Source organism: Nelusetta ayraudi, unplaced genomic scaffold, assembly GCF_046127955.1.
Source record: "Nelusetta ayraudi isolate G7.1 ecotype Tasmania unplaced genomic scaffold, CSIRO-AGI_Nayr_v1 ptg000042l, whole genome shotgun sequence".
In the NCBI taxonomy this organism is placed as follows: domain Eukaryota; kingdom Metazoa; phylum Chordata; class Actinopteri; order Tetraodontiformes; family Monacanthidae; genus Nelusetta; species Nelusetta ayraudi.
In genome coordinates, this window is record NW_027466092.1 from 18,085,001 (window position 1) to 18,101,113 (window position 16,113).

The following is a 16,113-nucleotide window of genomic DNA, read 5'->3' on the forward strand; positions in this document are numbered from 1 at the left end:
CGCGTTTGCAGCCCACCTTGGCCTTGTAGGTGGTGTCCCCCCATTTGGTGCTGAGGGTTCCCCTCTTGGTGGACAGAACCTCGTCGAACTTGGACGTGCCCTCTCCTCCCTTGCGGCTGTAGGTTTTCCCAAATCTGGACGTCATTGTTGCATATGGATCATATTCTGAGGAAAGACACCAGGAAAACCATGGTTCATATAAACAAGATCCATAGGGCACTGGGTATTTGGAACGGCTGTAGGGTTGACGTTGAGCTGGAGCTGCTGCCAGTTGCAAAAAATTACTCGTGTATTTACAACACAGTCGATTTTTGGGTTTGAAATGATTACGAGCAATGTCTTCCTTTATTTAAAATAAATAAATAAATAAATAATCGAACGCTCCTTTAAAGTGGGCAACCGTTTTAAAAGAGAACGCACAGTAGCTCGGTCGGAGCTAAGCCAGCCAAAACAAGGCTAGCAGTGTTAGCCTACAGGCGAACTAAAGGCGCTAATGTTTACGGAGCGCGCCACAAATATCATGGCATACGACGGCGATCTAAAGGTCGGTGTAGTGGCACAAGAAGTGTACAAATAGAAAATAGACATAAACATATTTACAAGATTTCATCAAGTTACCGTGAACGTTTGCGCGAGCTTAGCCGTTAACGTTAGCTAGACAGGAGACAGGAGCCGTCCGTCACTCAGGCGAACTGCTAGTGGTATGCTAACTGCTAACAATAAGTACTGTGTTGTCACGGCAATACGAAAAAAACACGGACATGGGGATAACTGAAGTAATAAATGTTCCAACACTACAGTCTGTGTCCATACTCACTTGATGAGCTAAAGGGCCGATACACCCGAAACTCTCCGGAGCCGCAGCAGCCGCTAAACTTGCTCAGGACCGGGCCTGAGTCCCTGCTTCCAGCTAGCCTCAACAGTATAAACAAGGCAGATCGGAGCCCTGAACGGTAAGATATCGGGATCCACGATCAGCCAAGATAAGAGAATATCCGGGCGGCAAGGAAACTGTGATCTTTAGAACAGTAAAAGACAACAATCTGCATCTGTATTTAGGTTAAATCGAACTCGATTGTTTCATCCAGGCTTCGACGGAGACATCCATTGGACTCTTTCGCTGCGTCAAGTTTACTGAACGCAGAATAACGGGACCGGAATTTGGACAACCAAGACTTCAAAATTAAATTCTAAATTCAGATATACGTAAAAACAACGTCGTTAATCTCAGTTGGTACGGAAATATCTTTATACAAAACAACAATATCAAAACTTTGTACCAAATGTAACCTGTTAAAGTATTTTAAGCTTACCTTCACCACTCAACAATTGTTTTGAAAGATGTTGGGTTTTTTTTACCTTTATGTTTATTTGCAAAATCAGAGCCGGAAATGCTAGTTCAAATTGAAGACTCCTTTAATCCTGTCGTCATGCTGCGTTCAAGGACATCGATTGAACTCGAAAAAATGTTAATTGTAAATTACACGATAATTTGTTCGAATAATGTCCTATATGTGTGATAATGTCCTATTGAGATAAATAAATAAAAAATACAAATTAAACGCATTAAACTGAAAGCTAAAATGGAAACTGACATTTTTTATTTCACTTTTGAATGAACGTATAAAACAAAAAAAAATGCTGCTGGAATCCAACGCCAACAACCGGGAGTCATCATCTTCAGCCTTCAAAATAAATCAGTTCCACTGTCAGTATGTCCTTGCCCAATCGAACACTGAAAACCTTTGAGAATCACCAGTTTAAACACAATGTTTATTTATTCTTTAATTTGACTCAAAACTTAAAAAAAAAAAAGAAAAAGAAAAAACCTTATGGGTCATTTGGACGCTATTAAAACGATGCCATAGCTGCATCACATTGCCCACTACACCAGCCAGCCAGCTTTGATCAGTACATTGTCAGAATGTTGGGTTGTTTTAAAATGTTAACGTTTATCTTGTTTCCTATTTAAATACAAAATCATTTCCCCCCTTGTTATGTCAAACAAAAAGCCTACTTTCACTCAAAACAGGCTCCGTGTCCGTGGTTGTGAATGGAATGATGCTGTGTGTGCACAGATGTTTCTCAATAGTCCTTCATAGATCTATCGTTCATCTCAAAGTGGCATTAATCACAATTTCCACATCCCATTTAAACTGGAGGAGCTGATGACAGGAACCTTGCTGACGTCCCTCCTGCCATGTCTTCACCCCACTCAGGTCAACCTGGCACAGACCTCACGGACGTGTTACTGCGGAGCTCTGAGCCTGGCTCCAATCCCTGCGTGGCATTCTGCTTCCATCTTGCCAGCCATCAATCTGATGTTCCTGCACCACCAGGGCCTCCGCGTCCTTATAATGGCTGACACGCTGCAGTGAAAGAGGCTCCTGGAGTTGCTGCTGCTGCTGCTGCTGCTGGTCGAGGACCTGGCAGAGTTTCCTGCCAGCACATGGAGAGTCTGCAGAAAAGAGCAGCGTGGTGGCTGGCACCAGGGCTGGCCGGCCCTCTTTCAGAAGACAATTGGGTCTTTGACATGGAGTCGAGAGAGCAGCTGGAGAATCCACTCTGGCACAGAGTGCTGAGCCAAAGCACCTCCAACCCTCCCAACTCCTGGAGGCAACGGATGAGAGAGGAGCACACAAAGAGACGAGATACTTGTGTAATTCAGTCCTAGTGGCTTTCTGGCCGCAAGTGTCATAAAATTAAAAGGTTTTGATCCTCTGGTGCATAAATTATAAAAGCCTGGGTCAAGCACACTGTAGGTTAATATGCACCTCCACCATGGAGACATTGGATTCCTGAAGAAAATTACTTTTAATCAGCTTTTAAGCACCACGTGCCAAAAGGTTAATATGTGCTAAAAAAAAAAATAATAATAATAATAAAGAAAAAAAAATAAAGAAAAAATGAAATGCCTTAGTTTTACACAAATCTAATCTAGTCTGATGTCAGCACCTTTACTGTTGTTCACCTCCACATAAAACATCATTCAGCTAAATAATAATAATGGAATGATAATAATAATAATAATAATAATAATAATAATAATAATAATAATAATAATAATAATAATAATAATAATGGTGCTTTCAGGTGCTCTCGGACCCAGAAATGTCCACTCCCTGCTAGTTCATTTGTGACTGCGTCTCCCTTGATGCTTCGTACAAGTAAAAGGTTGGCAAAATTGCCATCTTGTGTGTCAAGTATCCAGTAGTGCGTGGGCGAGTATGTATTTTTGGCTTTCAAAATGAAAGCATGAGGCGCCTACGCGCAAACTGACTCGAGATTCAAGAAGTGAAACTGAATTGAAGTGAAAAGATAACGTGAGAATAACGGCCAAATTTACCTATAAATGTTAGTAGCTGAGAAGAGCTTCAACATAAATGCAATAGATAAAAGCTGAATCGAGGAGCCTGAGGCGCAATCACTCCTGCAGAACAAATATTCTCAAGAATATTCATTACTGAATTGGAGATAGAAAAGAAATGCCATGTGATTAAAGGCCAAATTTAACTGGGAACTGAAAAAGAATGTGGCACTGTAAACATACAATATACAACTTTCACATCCTGGTATTTCAGTGCATTTCTCAACTGTAATTGGATAATATGTCTCAACACGTTCAGAGCTTTGGTCTCCATGTAAGTATTTGACTTTGAAAACGCACAACATTGTTCTTGACTGACGCTCCTTGCTGGCGTTTGTACACGGAAAGAGTCGCAGTAGGCGCAGTTAATGTGAGACCGGAAGTAGGTCTGAATGTGTATTGTGTGACTTGACTGTGGAGCCCGCGAGCGCTGCCTCTCCGAACCCGGACTGGACAAAACTGTAAGTAAAGACCGAACTCTGACTTTCTCAGCCGTGGTGCCTCCCGAGCGCCACCGCCTGGACACTCCGATAACCCGGATAAAACGAATAAAGTAAAGAGTCAAGCGGAGACGCGGATAAGGAAACCAGTCAGTCACTGCTTTATGGTCTGCGACACTTTCATTCTCACTCCTTGGAGTCCTGCGTTAAACGCTGCCTTAATTTAGCCGACAAAGAGCGACACGGTTACGTCTGTTTCTACGTCAGTTACGGAGGCACAGCCGCGTAAATTCAACAAACGTGCACCAGTCGGGTAATATGCGTTTTCAGAATAACGATTTTATTACCGTTTGAGTTTGAATGTCCTGCTTATCAACTTCAGGATGGGAGTGGCCCGGCCAAGTTTACGTAGGCTGTTTAGCGCTTGATGTTTGTTATACGATGGTTGTGCGATGATTGGCCCGACTGTGTGGGGGAAAGCAATCCATTGCGTTGTTTTGCGGAACTAATGATGTTTGAAAACGGATATTGTATTACTCTTGGCTGTGTGTTGTGTTCAGTTTTGGTTGCCGTGGATTTTCTCACACACACACACACACACACACACACACACACACACACACACACACACACACACACACACACACACACACACACCTGTGTGACTGCTGAGGTCTTTTATGCGTTTGGAAATCTCTAGTTGGCATCAGTTTATGACGGAAGATCATGAGGACAAACAGACTGAGATGTGCGTTCTGGGTCCTCTTCAGTTTGTGACCAGACCCTGAACTCTCCCCCTCCCCCTCCCCCTCCCTTCACCCATGCAGCATCCCTGTGATGACCCCCAGGCCAGGCAAGGCCACTCGGGGTTGTGATGCCGTACGTGGACCGCCAGAATCGAATCTGCGGCTTCCTGGACATTGAGGAAGATGAGAGCAGCGGCCGTTTCCTGCGCCGCTACTTCATCCTGGACACGCAGCGGGGCAACCTGCTGTGGTACATGGACAACCCGCAGGTGCTTATCTCGTCCCCGACTCACGTGCAGTGACGTGCTCTAGCGGCATCCTCGGCAGTTGCGATGCTGAAGTTTTGTATTTTTGTGTATTTTAAGAACCTGCCAGTGGGCGCTGAGAATGTTGGATCTGTCAACCTCGCCTACATCTCCAAGGTCAGTTGTTGTTTCAGCCAGCAGCGCTGCGGGAGATCAACACCAGCATTATGGCACTGCAGCAGTTCTTCCCCTCTTTCCTCCAGGTCAGCGATGCCACCAAACTCAGACCCAAGGTGGAGTTTTGCTTCGGTGAGTTTAGCTTCCATCCTGATCTCTTCTTCCTCCCTCCTTCTCTCCTTCCCCCCTGATGATTTCATTCACAGCTGCCCACCTGATGCTCTTCAAAAGTCTCAAACATGGAGTCTGCTGTGCACTGACTCTTGTTGCACCTCACCTTCGTCCTTGTTTCCTCGTTTCCTCAGTTCTTTCCCTGAGCCCTTCCTCACCCCCCGTCCTTCACTTCCTGTCCCATTAGGTTTACTTCCTCTCTTTTGTCCAGCGCTGGTTGTTGTCGTGCCTCCGGTGGCAGATGCTGTTTGTCGCTCAATGGGAGGAAACTATACAATATTACAAACACACACGCGCACACGCACACGCACACGCACACGCACACGCACACACACACACACACACACACACACACACACACAAACACACTGTTCTGTGACTCTCTTTTTCTCTCCCTGTATAGTCATAAATGCAGGAATGAGGAAGTTCTACCTGCAGGCCAATGACCAGCAGGATCTGGTGGAGTGGATCAGTGTTCTCAACAATGCCACCAAGATCACCGTGAGTTTCTCTCACTGTCTCTCTCACGCTGTGTGTGTGTGTGTATGTGTGTGTGTGTGTGTGTGTGTGTGTGTGTGTGTGTGTGTGTGTGTGTGTGTATGTGTGTGTGTGTGTGTGTCTCCCCCCCCGCCCCTCTCTCCCTCTCGCACACAAACACACACCGTTCAATCGTTGACCCCGTTTGTCTGCTGTTGTGCTTCAGGCTGCAGCAGATGGAAAATTACCCATCAGGTCCAACCGCTCAGGCTGGAAGAATTATTTGTATGATGTGTGTGTGTGTGTGTGTGTGTGTGTGTGTGTGTGTGTGCATGAACACACGGGCACATGTGCGTGCCCGTGTGTTCATTTGTTAACACATCACTGCAGCACATGCTCACTCAGGCGACAGGTGTTAAATTGCAGCCGGATTAAACAAACAGGATTCCACTTGGGAAAGAAAGTATTTGTTGAAAACTAAAAAAAAAAACAACAGTACATAAAGCAGCACAAACAGTTGGGTTGTAATTCTGCTGTGTTTTCAGGTCCCAAAGTCAGGTGACACCCAGGCAGAGATTACACAAGGTGTCCTCGGAAGCCTGAAGCAAGTGTCTTACAGGACAGAGATCGTTGGAGGGGTTCCCATCATCACCGCCACACAAGTAACACACACTCACACACACACACACACACACACACACACACACACACACACACACGCTTGCACAGTCATACCGGTTGACAGCGGAAACACTTCAGCATGTCTGATCCTGCCAGAGATGGAATTCTGCCTGACACACATGTTGACAAAGTTAAAGAATGCCTGGAATCCAAAAGACAGCGTTGACAGTCTCCCAAAAAAACAATGGCCGCAATGTTACAAGTTTTTTCTGATATTTTCTAAGATTAAAATGGGTTAACGCTGTAGTAGATTGGAGCTGTCCTCATTAATCAGTTCTCAATATTCGCACAGTTTTTTTTTAAATCAGAGTTGACAAGTGTGTGTGTGTGTGTGTGTGTGTGTGTGTGTGTGTGTGTGTGTGTGTGTGTGTGTGTGTGTGTGTGTGTGTGTGTGTGTGTGTGTGTGTGTCCAGGAGCAGGGAGAGGGGCAGAATGGAGGAGCAGGGGGTCTGAAGCGAACCCAGAATCAGCTTCCGTATTTCCTGTCCAGAGGAGCTCAGGACCCTTCTACCATCAAGGCCGGCTACTGCGTCAAACAGGGGGCAGTGGTGAGAACACACAAACACAAACACAAACGTACAAATATACACGCGTGCACACAGTCACTCAAACACACACATACGGTAAAACACCCAGCAGCAGTTTAATGTGTCCTCCACAGATGAAGAACTGGAAGAGGCGGTACTTCCTGCTGGATGAAAACGCCGTCAGCTACTTCAAATCAGACTTGGTGAGAACGGCAACTATGCGGCTGCTGCCTGCTAACAATAAATCAGCCCAGAGCTCTGTGTGTGTGCTGAATCCATGTGTGTCTGAACAGTGAACACGCAACAACATGAATCCTGAGTTCCTTCTAACTGATCCACGTTCGGACAGATTAACAAGTCTGAACCGTGCTGGCTGTGTGTGTCTTTGCATATAAAGACACTCCCAGCATACTGATGTGGGTGAGATCATGCCTGCATTTGTTTCCACTGCAGGTATTTGACAGTTCAGGGCAGATTGGGCAAAGGGATTTTATGGTGCCGTGCCAAAGGAAGATAATCAGAAGCTAACTAGCGACCCTGCTACTGTGACTGATCTGGCAAAGAGAATTTGGGCTTCCTAATTAGAGCGTCCTAGTGGTGATAGGAGGGGGGGAACGTCTTTCCATCCACGCCATCTGCTCTCCTCCAGTCCTCAGTACTTTTGGTTGGGGAGTGGACACATTGTTTGTGTGTCCTGATCAGTGTTTTGCATCACGGCAGGAGAGGGAGGCGCTGAAAATCATCCCGCTGAAGGAGATTCACAAGGTCCAGGAATGTAAACAGAGGTCAGTGAGCTTGCTGCCTCCTGTCCACACACACAAAGTGTCCCGGCCGTAACCCCTCCCATGTGTCATGCAGTGAGCCGATGCAGAGGGACAACTTGTTCGAGATGGTCACCAGCTTCAGAACCTTCTACATCCAGGTAACGAGCAGGCGAGGTGACACACAGCAGCCTCCGCTACCGTCTGAACCTGAACCTTGATACTGAAGCCGTGTCTCTGGCAGGCCGACAGCCCAGAGGACATGCACAGCTGGATCAAAGCCATATCAGGAGCCATCGTGGCCCAGAGAGGCCCTGGACGCTCAGCCAGCACTGTAGGAGTCTTCAAACACTCGCGCACACACTCACTGTAGAGGCGTCGCACACATCCAGCAAAAAGCCATCACACACATCACAACCACAGCTGTCGCCGCCATCACTTCAATGACAATAATCACGATTATTAGACCGTCACATTTATCTGACTTAAAGTTCTTGCTCCGCCGAGTTTGCTCCACAGTGGAAGGAGAGAGTACAAGTTGGCTTTGGCAAACTTTTGATTTTGACCCAAGTGGGGATAAACTGGTTAACGTGGCAGGTTGTCACTAAGACTGTGAACTGAACTGGGTCAACGTTGGACCATTGCTGCGTAATGTATGTAAACTTGCTCACCGTCGCCAGACTCATCTCACTCGTTAGGCTCGGGAAGGTCGTCGCGCCCGCCGCGCCTGTCTCAACCATCACACTTACACTCGCACTCACAGTCGCCACGGTGATCACATACATCAGAGCAGTCGAGCTAGCGCGACTCGGCACCTTCATTAGCACAACCATCAATCGTCAAGAGTCATCGCGCCCATCGTGTTCATCATTCGTCACATTCATCGCATTAACATTCAAATGCAGTTCATGTTCTTAAACTCAATAGATTTGTCAAAATCAACAATTTCATTCGATGAACTGGCGACTTGTCCAGGGTGTCACCCTGCCTTCGCCCTAACACAGCTGGGAGAGGCTCCAGCAGACCCCTGTGACCCCGAATAGGAATAAGCGGGTATAGAAGATGAATGAATGAATGAACAATTTCATTCAGATAAAAACATTGCCGCTTTGTTTTATTGTCTTACAGTTTCCTCGTTTCATTTTTAAATATGCTTATAAAACTGTAAAGAAAAAAAAAAAAAAAATGTAATGAAAAACACACTGAAAAAAACTGAAACTTGAAAAAAATAATTACAAACAGAGTGCATTTGCTCCTCTGGCAACAATTCCTCATGTCAGATCTTGCATCATGGATCATTTAGTACAGTTCCTGCTTTGGGGCATATGCTGTTTTTGACCTGTTTCTCCTTGTTTCAAGTGTGATTTATTTGGTGGTAGCCGAGCCAGCAGATGATCTCTGGGTGGATTGGGTGTTGTGGGCTTTTTTGAGGCAGTTGGAACGATGTAGTTCATCTCAGGAGAGGAGGGAGTCGCTGTCTTGGCAGTCCCTCTGAAGCCGTCTGCAGTCTGCTAGTGTTCCACACCTACCTACAGTAGCCTCTGGGTGAGGTGGTTCTTCTTGACAAGTGTCCAGGAGTCTCTTCTGTATCAGCTCTGTGGTGATGGCTCCAGAGTGGTCACTCCTCCACTGGACATTGCATTTGCATTACAAGATTCGATTTATAGAACAAAACCTCAGTCCTCTTCAAGTGGACCAACAAAAAGCCGTCAGTTCTTTTTGTATTCACATTGCCGGCTCTCTTAAGAGAGGACTCGGTTCTCTGCCTGGTCTCTTTCAGCTTTGATGGGGTCCCTGTCCTCCTATCTGTTCTTTATCTTCACACTGCAGTGTCTCTGCACCTCAGAACTTCAGCTTTGACACGGCACTGTAATGCAGTCCTACTTAAACCCCCTGCCTTAGTATCAAATGTGAGCGTTCCACCAGGGCTTTAAGACACGGTGATGATGGGGATGGTGGTGATGACATTGGATTCTTCTCCTCTGAGATGTGCTGTGAACTGTTTTCAGATTCGTCACAGCAGGAGGTCGTCTGTCCCCTATGTACAGAGGTATTCATGAATCAGCAGCCTTGTTGCCACCCACCAAGTATCACCCTCCCATATGTTCACTTCTGATCTCATCCCACCCATCAGTCACATGGCCCCTTCTATCGCAGCTTGTGCTTTCCAACCTTCTGGTCACGTGTTGCTCCTCACACCTTGATGGCCCTGGACTCTCTTCAGAACACTAGCAGTTTCCTCCTGTTACTAACTACCTCTCACCCGCCGCAGGATCATCCAATCACAGTCCATGGATGCGGCACCTGCCATTAGGAGCATCAGCTCTTTGTACATGTTGTGTTGTAATGGCATGAACTTCCATGACGTCAAGCGCTGATCAGGCTCCGCCCACTTCCTCACTACCCCATCACTGATTCATTGATTCAGCATAGCCATCATCCACCCGCCTACCTACCCTACCCGTCCGTCTGTTCCTCTAACCATCCTCCTCTCCCTCTCCTCGTCCACCTCTTCTCCCCGTCAGGATCACAATGACCCCACATGTTCCCTCCCAGCATCCGGCTCCACCTTCTACTACCCGATCAAACCAGACGCGGGGTCTGCTGCCAGCCCCTCCCCCGCGGGCCCACAGCCTCCTACTGGAGCCGCATCTCCAGGAGAACTTCCTGGGCCTCCTGCCGTGGAGACTGAGTGGCGTGCCGTCCGCCGCGAGGCCCCTCCCCTCAACGCGCTCCCGCCTGTCCCTGCAGGAGATGGTCCAGCCTCCCGAGTGACGGAGGAGCCGTGGAAACGGCACAGAGAGGTCACAAGGAAGGGTTCGGTCAGCAGCGAGGAGGTGGAGGAGGCGCTAAGCAGCAGGGCCGCTGACATGTCCGACCTTGAGATGACCCTCATTTGATGATTATGGACACACAACTGATGTCTCCTTCAAACTTCCTCAAAATGTGCATGTGTGTGTGTTTTATTCCTCTCTTTTTTGTATTCCTGGTTGAAATGTTCCTGAAGACAAAATGAATGCTGAGCTGAATATGTCTTCTGAATGTCAGCATCTCTATTGTCACATGACAAGTTTGTGTTTGTTGTTGTTGAATTTGTGAGCAGCACTCTGTTAGAGACAGCTGGGGTGTTGTTTTTTTAAACAGCGATGTGTCTTTAAGCAGCAATGAGACACTTCTGACAACGCTATGTTTTCAATAATAGCGCAATGTTTCATTTACCTCCCACGGGTCTTCCTGTTAATGCTGCCTGCAGGGGTTGGTGCGACCATGTGACGCATTCAATAAAAAGCAATATATATAAAGCTGTTCTGTTATTTGTGGGTCGTTGTGCTCAGCGCTACACAGACGACCACATGATATATTTTTCACCATTTTATTGTCTGTAAACGTGCATGAGCTATTCCTAAACCAGCCCGCTGTCAACGTTCTTACTCGGTTTACGCACACATCTGATGTACAATTTTATAAGAAACTCTCTTTAGATCCGCTAGGGGTCACTGTCTCCTTGACTGCCTCATGTCTTCTCTTAAAATAAAGTCGCAGAGAGACCCCCTTAGCAGTCACTGCTCATGAGATCATCACCCTGAAGGACGTACGTTACGTGAAACGGTGGAGTTAGAAGAACGTCTCACTTCCTGCCAGTGTTATTCTCTACTGACACTGTCGCTGGCCACAGACGGAAACACTTCCTGCATGAGCCACTTCATTAAGAGCAGCACTCGGTGTTCAACAGCTCTCTGGGGGGGAACAGAGAGCCAGACACTTCTCAAAGGCTACGCTGCCCACAGACAGTGTAGGACAGGAACATGTAATGTTTTTAGTCTGGGTCCAAACTGTTTCCCCCAGTTTATGGTGAAGCCCAGTGCTGCCAGATGTGATGTGAGAAGGTCACTTAGCGTTTCAGCTTGCTGGGGTAACCGTGTCACCAAAAGCCCCTGAGGGTCTGCTTCACAAGCACCCGTGGACACAGGACCTCAAGGTGAGGATAACTTTCCCTCTGCAAGGTGGACACTATGCGGCTATAGGAAAGTTAGTAAGTAACCATTGGGTGTGCTGAGAAGAAAAAAAAAATAGTGTTCAAGATGCACAAAGCACATTCGACCCGTGGGAGTCGACATTCCAAACGTGTTGCCTCTCGTGTTTGTTTCAGAGCATGCAATTGAAACATTGGCCAACGCCACGGGCCCCTGATCAGGACCAGAAAATACTTTGAGAGCTCTGGCTTCGCTCTGACAGCAGCTCAAATAGCTTTGCTCGCTCTGAAGTGTTGTGATTTTCCCCTTCAAAACCACAGCTGTTTCTCCCCGCGCCTGCAACGGCTCCCAAAAATTGCAGTCTGCAGCTTCTGGTCACAGTCCTTATTACCCCAATCTGCCGCTGCCACTCTTTGTGCTCGGGCTATTTGTTGGCCTAGACACGCTCTCGCTGCTATAATGGCCAGTGATGGATTAGCTCTCATTCTGCCCCTTAGAACAGTGCGGCTGGAAAGCAAAGCGCTCCAAGTAGGGTACTAGCACCCTCTTGTGGCATACAGGTATGTTTTGTTTTGTGTTTGTGTTTGTTTGTTTTGTTTTTTTCAATATGTAACTGCGAGGACGATGCCCGATGCCATCAGGGTCAGACAGCATGGGGCTGTTTGCTCCAGCAGGCACCAGGAGGGCTGGTGTTCACCCGAGGGCCCTACTTTATCTCCTGACGACGGTAGCCCCTTGCTATTGGGATCTGCTGTTAGCAGGCTTGGCTGGAGAACCAGTCTGGGTCATCCAGATGATGAATTATGAGCAGTGGTGGGCCATGCGTTTCACGCCTATGCCATCAGTGACGTCATATTTGGTCCACCCAAAATCAAAAAAAAAAAATGTGCATTAACCTCAATATTACACCACAGCTCAGGAATCCATAGAGAATCACAGTTACAAATTACATTAACGTCATATAGGTGACCTAGTCAAGTAACACTTTGTTTCCGGAGCAGTAAAAGTAGAAGGCAAATATAAGAGATTCCTCAACAAAATTTTAATAAGTCCGTCCACCAAAAGTAGAGTGAGCTTAAACACTTGTCCAGACTTGTCCAATAAACTGCGCATTTTCGCCGTTTTTCGCACAAGACTCCGACAACACGATAAAGAAACAAACCATTGAACTCGTAAATTACTAAACAATTGAACATGTTTGCGTAGCTGCTGCGCCAATGTGTGATTTACATCATAAATCTTTATATTTTCCTTCAGCCGTTGTAGGTTCCTTGTGGTGGCAGCTAGTTCTGTGGGTTGAGTTCAGTCTTCGTGGCTCTCAGTGCTCATCCAATCACAGGACGTGTATGTGCAAAGTTCAGCGTGAGACCAGTTAGCTGGCCTTGTCATCGCAGACTTAAGTTCTGGTTGCCTATCGCAACTAACTGTGTCCTGATCACGTACAGCGGACAGGAGCCTGCAATGTCAATTCTGCTGGCCTCCTGTGAATTCCATATCACAAGCCAACTGAAATATGATTGAATTAAAAACTCTGTCATAATAAACAACAATGGAAGCAACGCAACCAAGCGGATATAATATGCCGTGAAAAGAACAGACTATGGAGAATAATGTTATTATCATATGAACGGGAAAATGTACTTTTTCCTGTTAAGCCAGCAGACCGGGCCTCACTGGCCCTGACGGCCCACCACTGAGTGCGAGTATGTTCCTACTCAACCCATTAAGAGGAAACACACATGCAGGGTAGCAGCTGAAATTGAACTGAAAGAAACAATTTAATTAGCTGGAGGCCTAAGCAGGGTGTAGTAGGGCGTAGTCATGTTAGCAGTCGATTGTGCAGACGCGAGGTAGAGCCGGGTGATTTAATGTGGTGTGCTGTCTCGCATATTTTGTTGTGGCCCCAGAATTTTTGCAGGGAACTTGGACATGTTGTTGTATCTGTGCATGATTCGTCTTCCCGCAACTGGATGCTGTCAGCGGTCACCAAGAGAGTCACGTTGTTAAACACGAACTGTTCCACTGAATGTGCCCATAGGGAGATGTGTTACCCTTTATTAGTCATCTTCACAGATGAATAGGTCAAGAATAATTCAGTTTTTGGGGTTATGGGGCCAGGCATGGTTGGACAAGAGAAGCAATTATTTCCCAGAAGAAGTTTTACAAGCAGATTTCTTTTATTTTTTTATTTTTTTTCAAAGACTATAAACCAGTTTCGGGTTAAGTGAGTGTATTATGAAGTGCAGTAACGAATATAGTTAACAAAAAAGAGAAAAGGACTCCCATCACCACACCTGGGTGCGAGCAAGGTTTTCTCATGGGCTACAAACAAATCAGCCCAGCTCAGATTGTTTGCGCCCCTGACGTGGCCTGAATTCCAAGCAGTTTCAGAGAAATCAATTGCTACACTCACCAGCTGTGCTAAGATCCCCAAATTGAAAACAGCTTGAATAAAACCATCAGTCATAACTTCAGCATTCCATCTGAGCAGGCTGACTGTGTCTCGTCACATTCATTTGTTCGTTTTCTATCACTGCTTCCCCTGCATTCAGGGTCACATGGGCTCCCTGGGGTCCGTCCCAGCTGCGTAGTGAGGTGAAGACAGTGTTACATCCTGGACACGTTGCCAACACAACAACCCTCCACACTCACATTTACAGGCTGTTTAGAGTCACCAGTTAACATGATGCGCATGTCTTTGAACACTGAGAGGAATCTAAAGGACCTGAATACAAGTGGAAAGACACAGAGAGAACGTGCAGCTACGCCCTTCTCTCAGCTGTACAGAGAGGTAAAACAACACATGTTTCTTACTCCCACGATAATAAATGCATTTATTAACAATGCACAGAGGTGGTAGATTGGGAGCTGCTGAAGAAACGTCCACCTCCGCTCCTGTCACAACAGGACCGCCTCCTCAGCCAGAGCCAAGTCCTGTGGGAGGGAGGGCGCCACCTGTCTTCCTCATCTCTTCTCTATGCTGTTTTCTCCATCAGTGCAGACTTGATGTCACCCGTGCTTCCTGGCTTTGGCACAAGCAATCGTGTTAGTAATGACATTTTTCTTAACGTGGATTCAAAGCCAGATTTAAACTTCCTGCTTCCAGTCATGTTACTACTTACCTTTGACAAAGATTATTTTAGCCGGATAACCCCAAGATATGCAGGGCATGGCCGTACAGGCCCTTGGATTTACCTTATTGTGATATGTAAGGTTCGATTTCATGAGAGGAGTAAGAACAGGCAGTTATCAGCGTTTCCTGTCGACAGTTCACATGAGTTCAGATTTGAGTCGAAACGCCGGCTCCACTCCCTTATGTAACACCCGTTCCTCTCCAGCTCTGATCAAATCAGAATGACCCTCAGTTATTTATTGGGCAACGCCTCATACAGATGTTTTTCAGCAGCTCCAGCTGATCAAGTTGAGAGCTTCTCACTAAATCTGCCAGACAGCACTAGAGGGGATTTTTCCCCTCAAAGTCAGCTCTAAATTTAAACCAATTTTTTTTTTACAGTAAAGCTGTCAACTGTATACCTCTGTTCAGCAGCTGTTGTTATGTGTGTTTCTGTGCACAAAGACAAATGTGAACCATTATGGTTTGAGTATATTTCTTGTTTCAGGGCCCAAATTGTCCTGATGAGACCTCTGACAACAAATACATGGCAATTTCCTCGATGACACATGGATTGTTTTGGACATAAAGAGGCACAGTCACATTCAACCAGACCTCCCAAGATAGCTGCTTTGCTCCAAGATATTGAATTACTCTGATGGATCCAAAATCAATAAAAGGTTTGAACATGAGTTTAGCACTGACAGGCTTTTATCTTGGTGTCAGGACTGCTTCTGCAACAACGTTACACACAAGAAGTCCTCATAACACATTTAACATTTGTGAGAAGAGTTGAAAACTCCCAGGATGCACTTCAGCTGACTAACAAAGGTGTCCAAACGCAGCAGGAAGGAACCGGGCAAGAAGACATAGGAAGCGGGCCAGCTAATCTGAGGGCAAGACGTGACACGGAACAGATACGAGACCTGCCAGAGTCAAAACGGAATTGCCAAACATGACGTACACAGCTTTGTTGATCTGAAATGGAAATAATAAGATGAGACGTGAAGAGTTTTTCGACAGGGCAGGCCAAAGATCTGACTAAGCATCATGTGGCATGTTGTCAAACAGTCAGGTGTGAGAAGAAGAGTCAGTGGACCATCTCTCTCCTCGGAGCTGTTCACAGTTGCGTAACTGAGCTAACCGTGTTTTCTGAACATGCGGAGGTCTGTCTCAGCTAAACTGTTTGGTAAGATGTTAGGAACCTTGTCAAGAAGGTTTGAACTGTTTCAGGCCCTCAGCAATCACGAGAATCTTGAAGTCATCCAGTGATCACATCTGCAACTGAAACATTTTGAGTGTCACTTGCAGCCGTGCAGAGGCCCAGCAGAACCTTTGAGAACTCAATTAAGGAGTTCCAGCCCCATGTGAAGATCGGTGTTTCTAGTCTCTAGACATATTGAACCTCCTTCCTACATGGACTTCAAAATCCCCT

The 16,113-nt window shown here is 46.4% G+C and overlaps 2 protein-coding genes across 6 annotated transcripts in view; one reads left to right on the plus strand and one right to left on the minus strand.

Moving 5' to 3' along the window:
• waplb (WAPL cohesin release factor b) overlaps positions 1-1,327 on the minus strand; it is a 19,211-nt gene extending 17,884 nt beyond the window's left edge. The window contains exons 1-2 of the mRNA XM_076035108.1: positions 818-1,327; positions 1-165 (exon numbers count right to left, since the gene is read on the minus strand). The exon at positions 1-165 is cut by the window's left edge and continues 327 nt beyond it. Coding sequence (XP_075891223.1) covers positions 1-145 — 145 coding nt within the window. The 5' untranslated portion in view covers positions 146-165; positions 818-1,327. The remainder of the gene's footprint in view (positions 166-817) is intronic.
• A 2,294-nt stretch (positions 1,328-3,621) lies between these two features.
• plekha1b (pleckstrin homology domain containing, family A (phosphoinositide binding specific) member 1b) lies at positions 3,622-10,894 on the plus strand. 5 transcript variants are annotated; one of them, XM_076035113.1, is made up of 13 exons: positions 3,981-4,120; positions 4,635-4,822; positions 4,919-4,975; positions 5,062-5,107; positions 5,550-5,647; positions 6,169-6,285; positions 6,718-6,852; positions 6,966-7,034; positions 7,552-7,616; positions 7,690-7,753; positions 7,837-7,926; positions 9,602-9,642; positions 10,118-10,894. In XM_076035113.1, the coding sequence occupies exons 2-13, from the start codon at positions 4,682-4,684 to the stop codon at positions 10,365-10,367; spliced, it is 1,173 nt and encodes a 390-aa protein (XP_075891228.1). In that variant the 5' UTR covers positions 3,981-4,120; positions 4,635-4,681; the 3' UTR covers positions 10,368-10,894. The 5 variants fall into 5 exon arrangements, with proteins under 5 accessions (XP_075891227.1, XP_075891225.1, XP_075891226.1 ...); XM_076035112.1 differs by lacking the exons at positions 3,981-4,120; positions 9,602-9,642 and adding an exon at positions 3,622-3,641; XM_076035110.1 differs by lacking the exons at positions 3,981-4,120; positions 9,602-9,642 and adding an exon at positions 3,678-3,828.
• Positions 10,895-16,113: the final 5,219 nt, after the last annotated feature.

Excerpts from the sequence above, each read along its gene's own strand:
- plekha1b (XM_076035112.1), top strand. The coding sequence starts at position 4,682 with ATGCCGTACGTGGACCGCCAGAATCGAATCTGCGGCTTCCTGGACATT. Across the intron at positions 4,823-4,918 it reads GGTACATGGACAACCCGCAG|AACCTGCCAGTGGGCGCTGA; the intron begins GTGCTTATCTCG and ends GTGTATTTTAAG. Across the intron at positions 6,853-6,965 it reads GCGTCAAACAGGGGGCAGTG|ATGAAGAACTGGAAGAGGCG; the intron begins GTGAGAACACAC and ends TGTCCTCCACAG.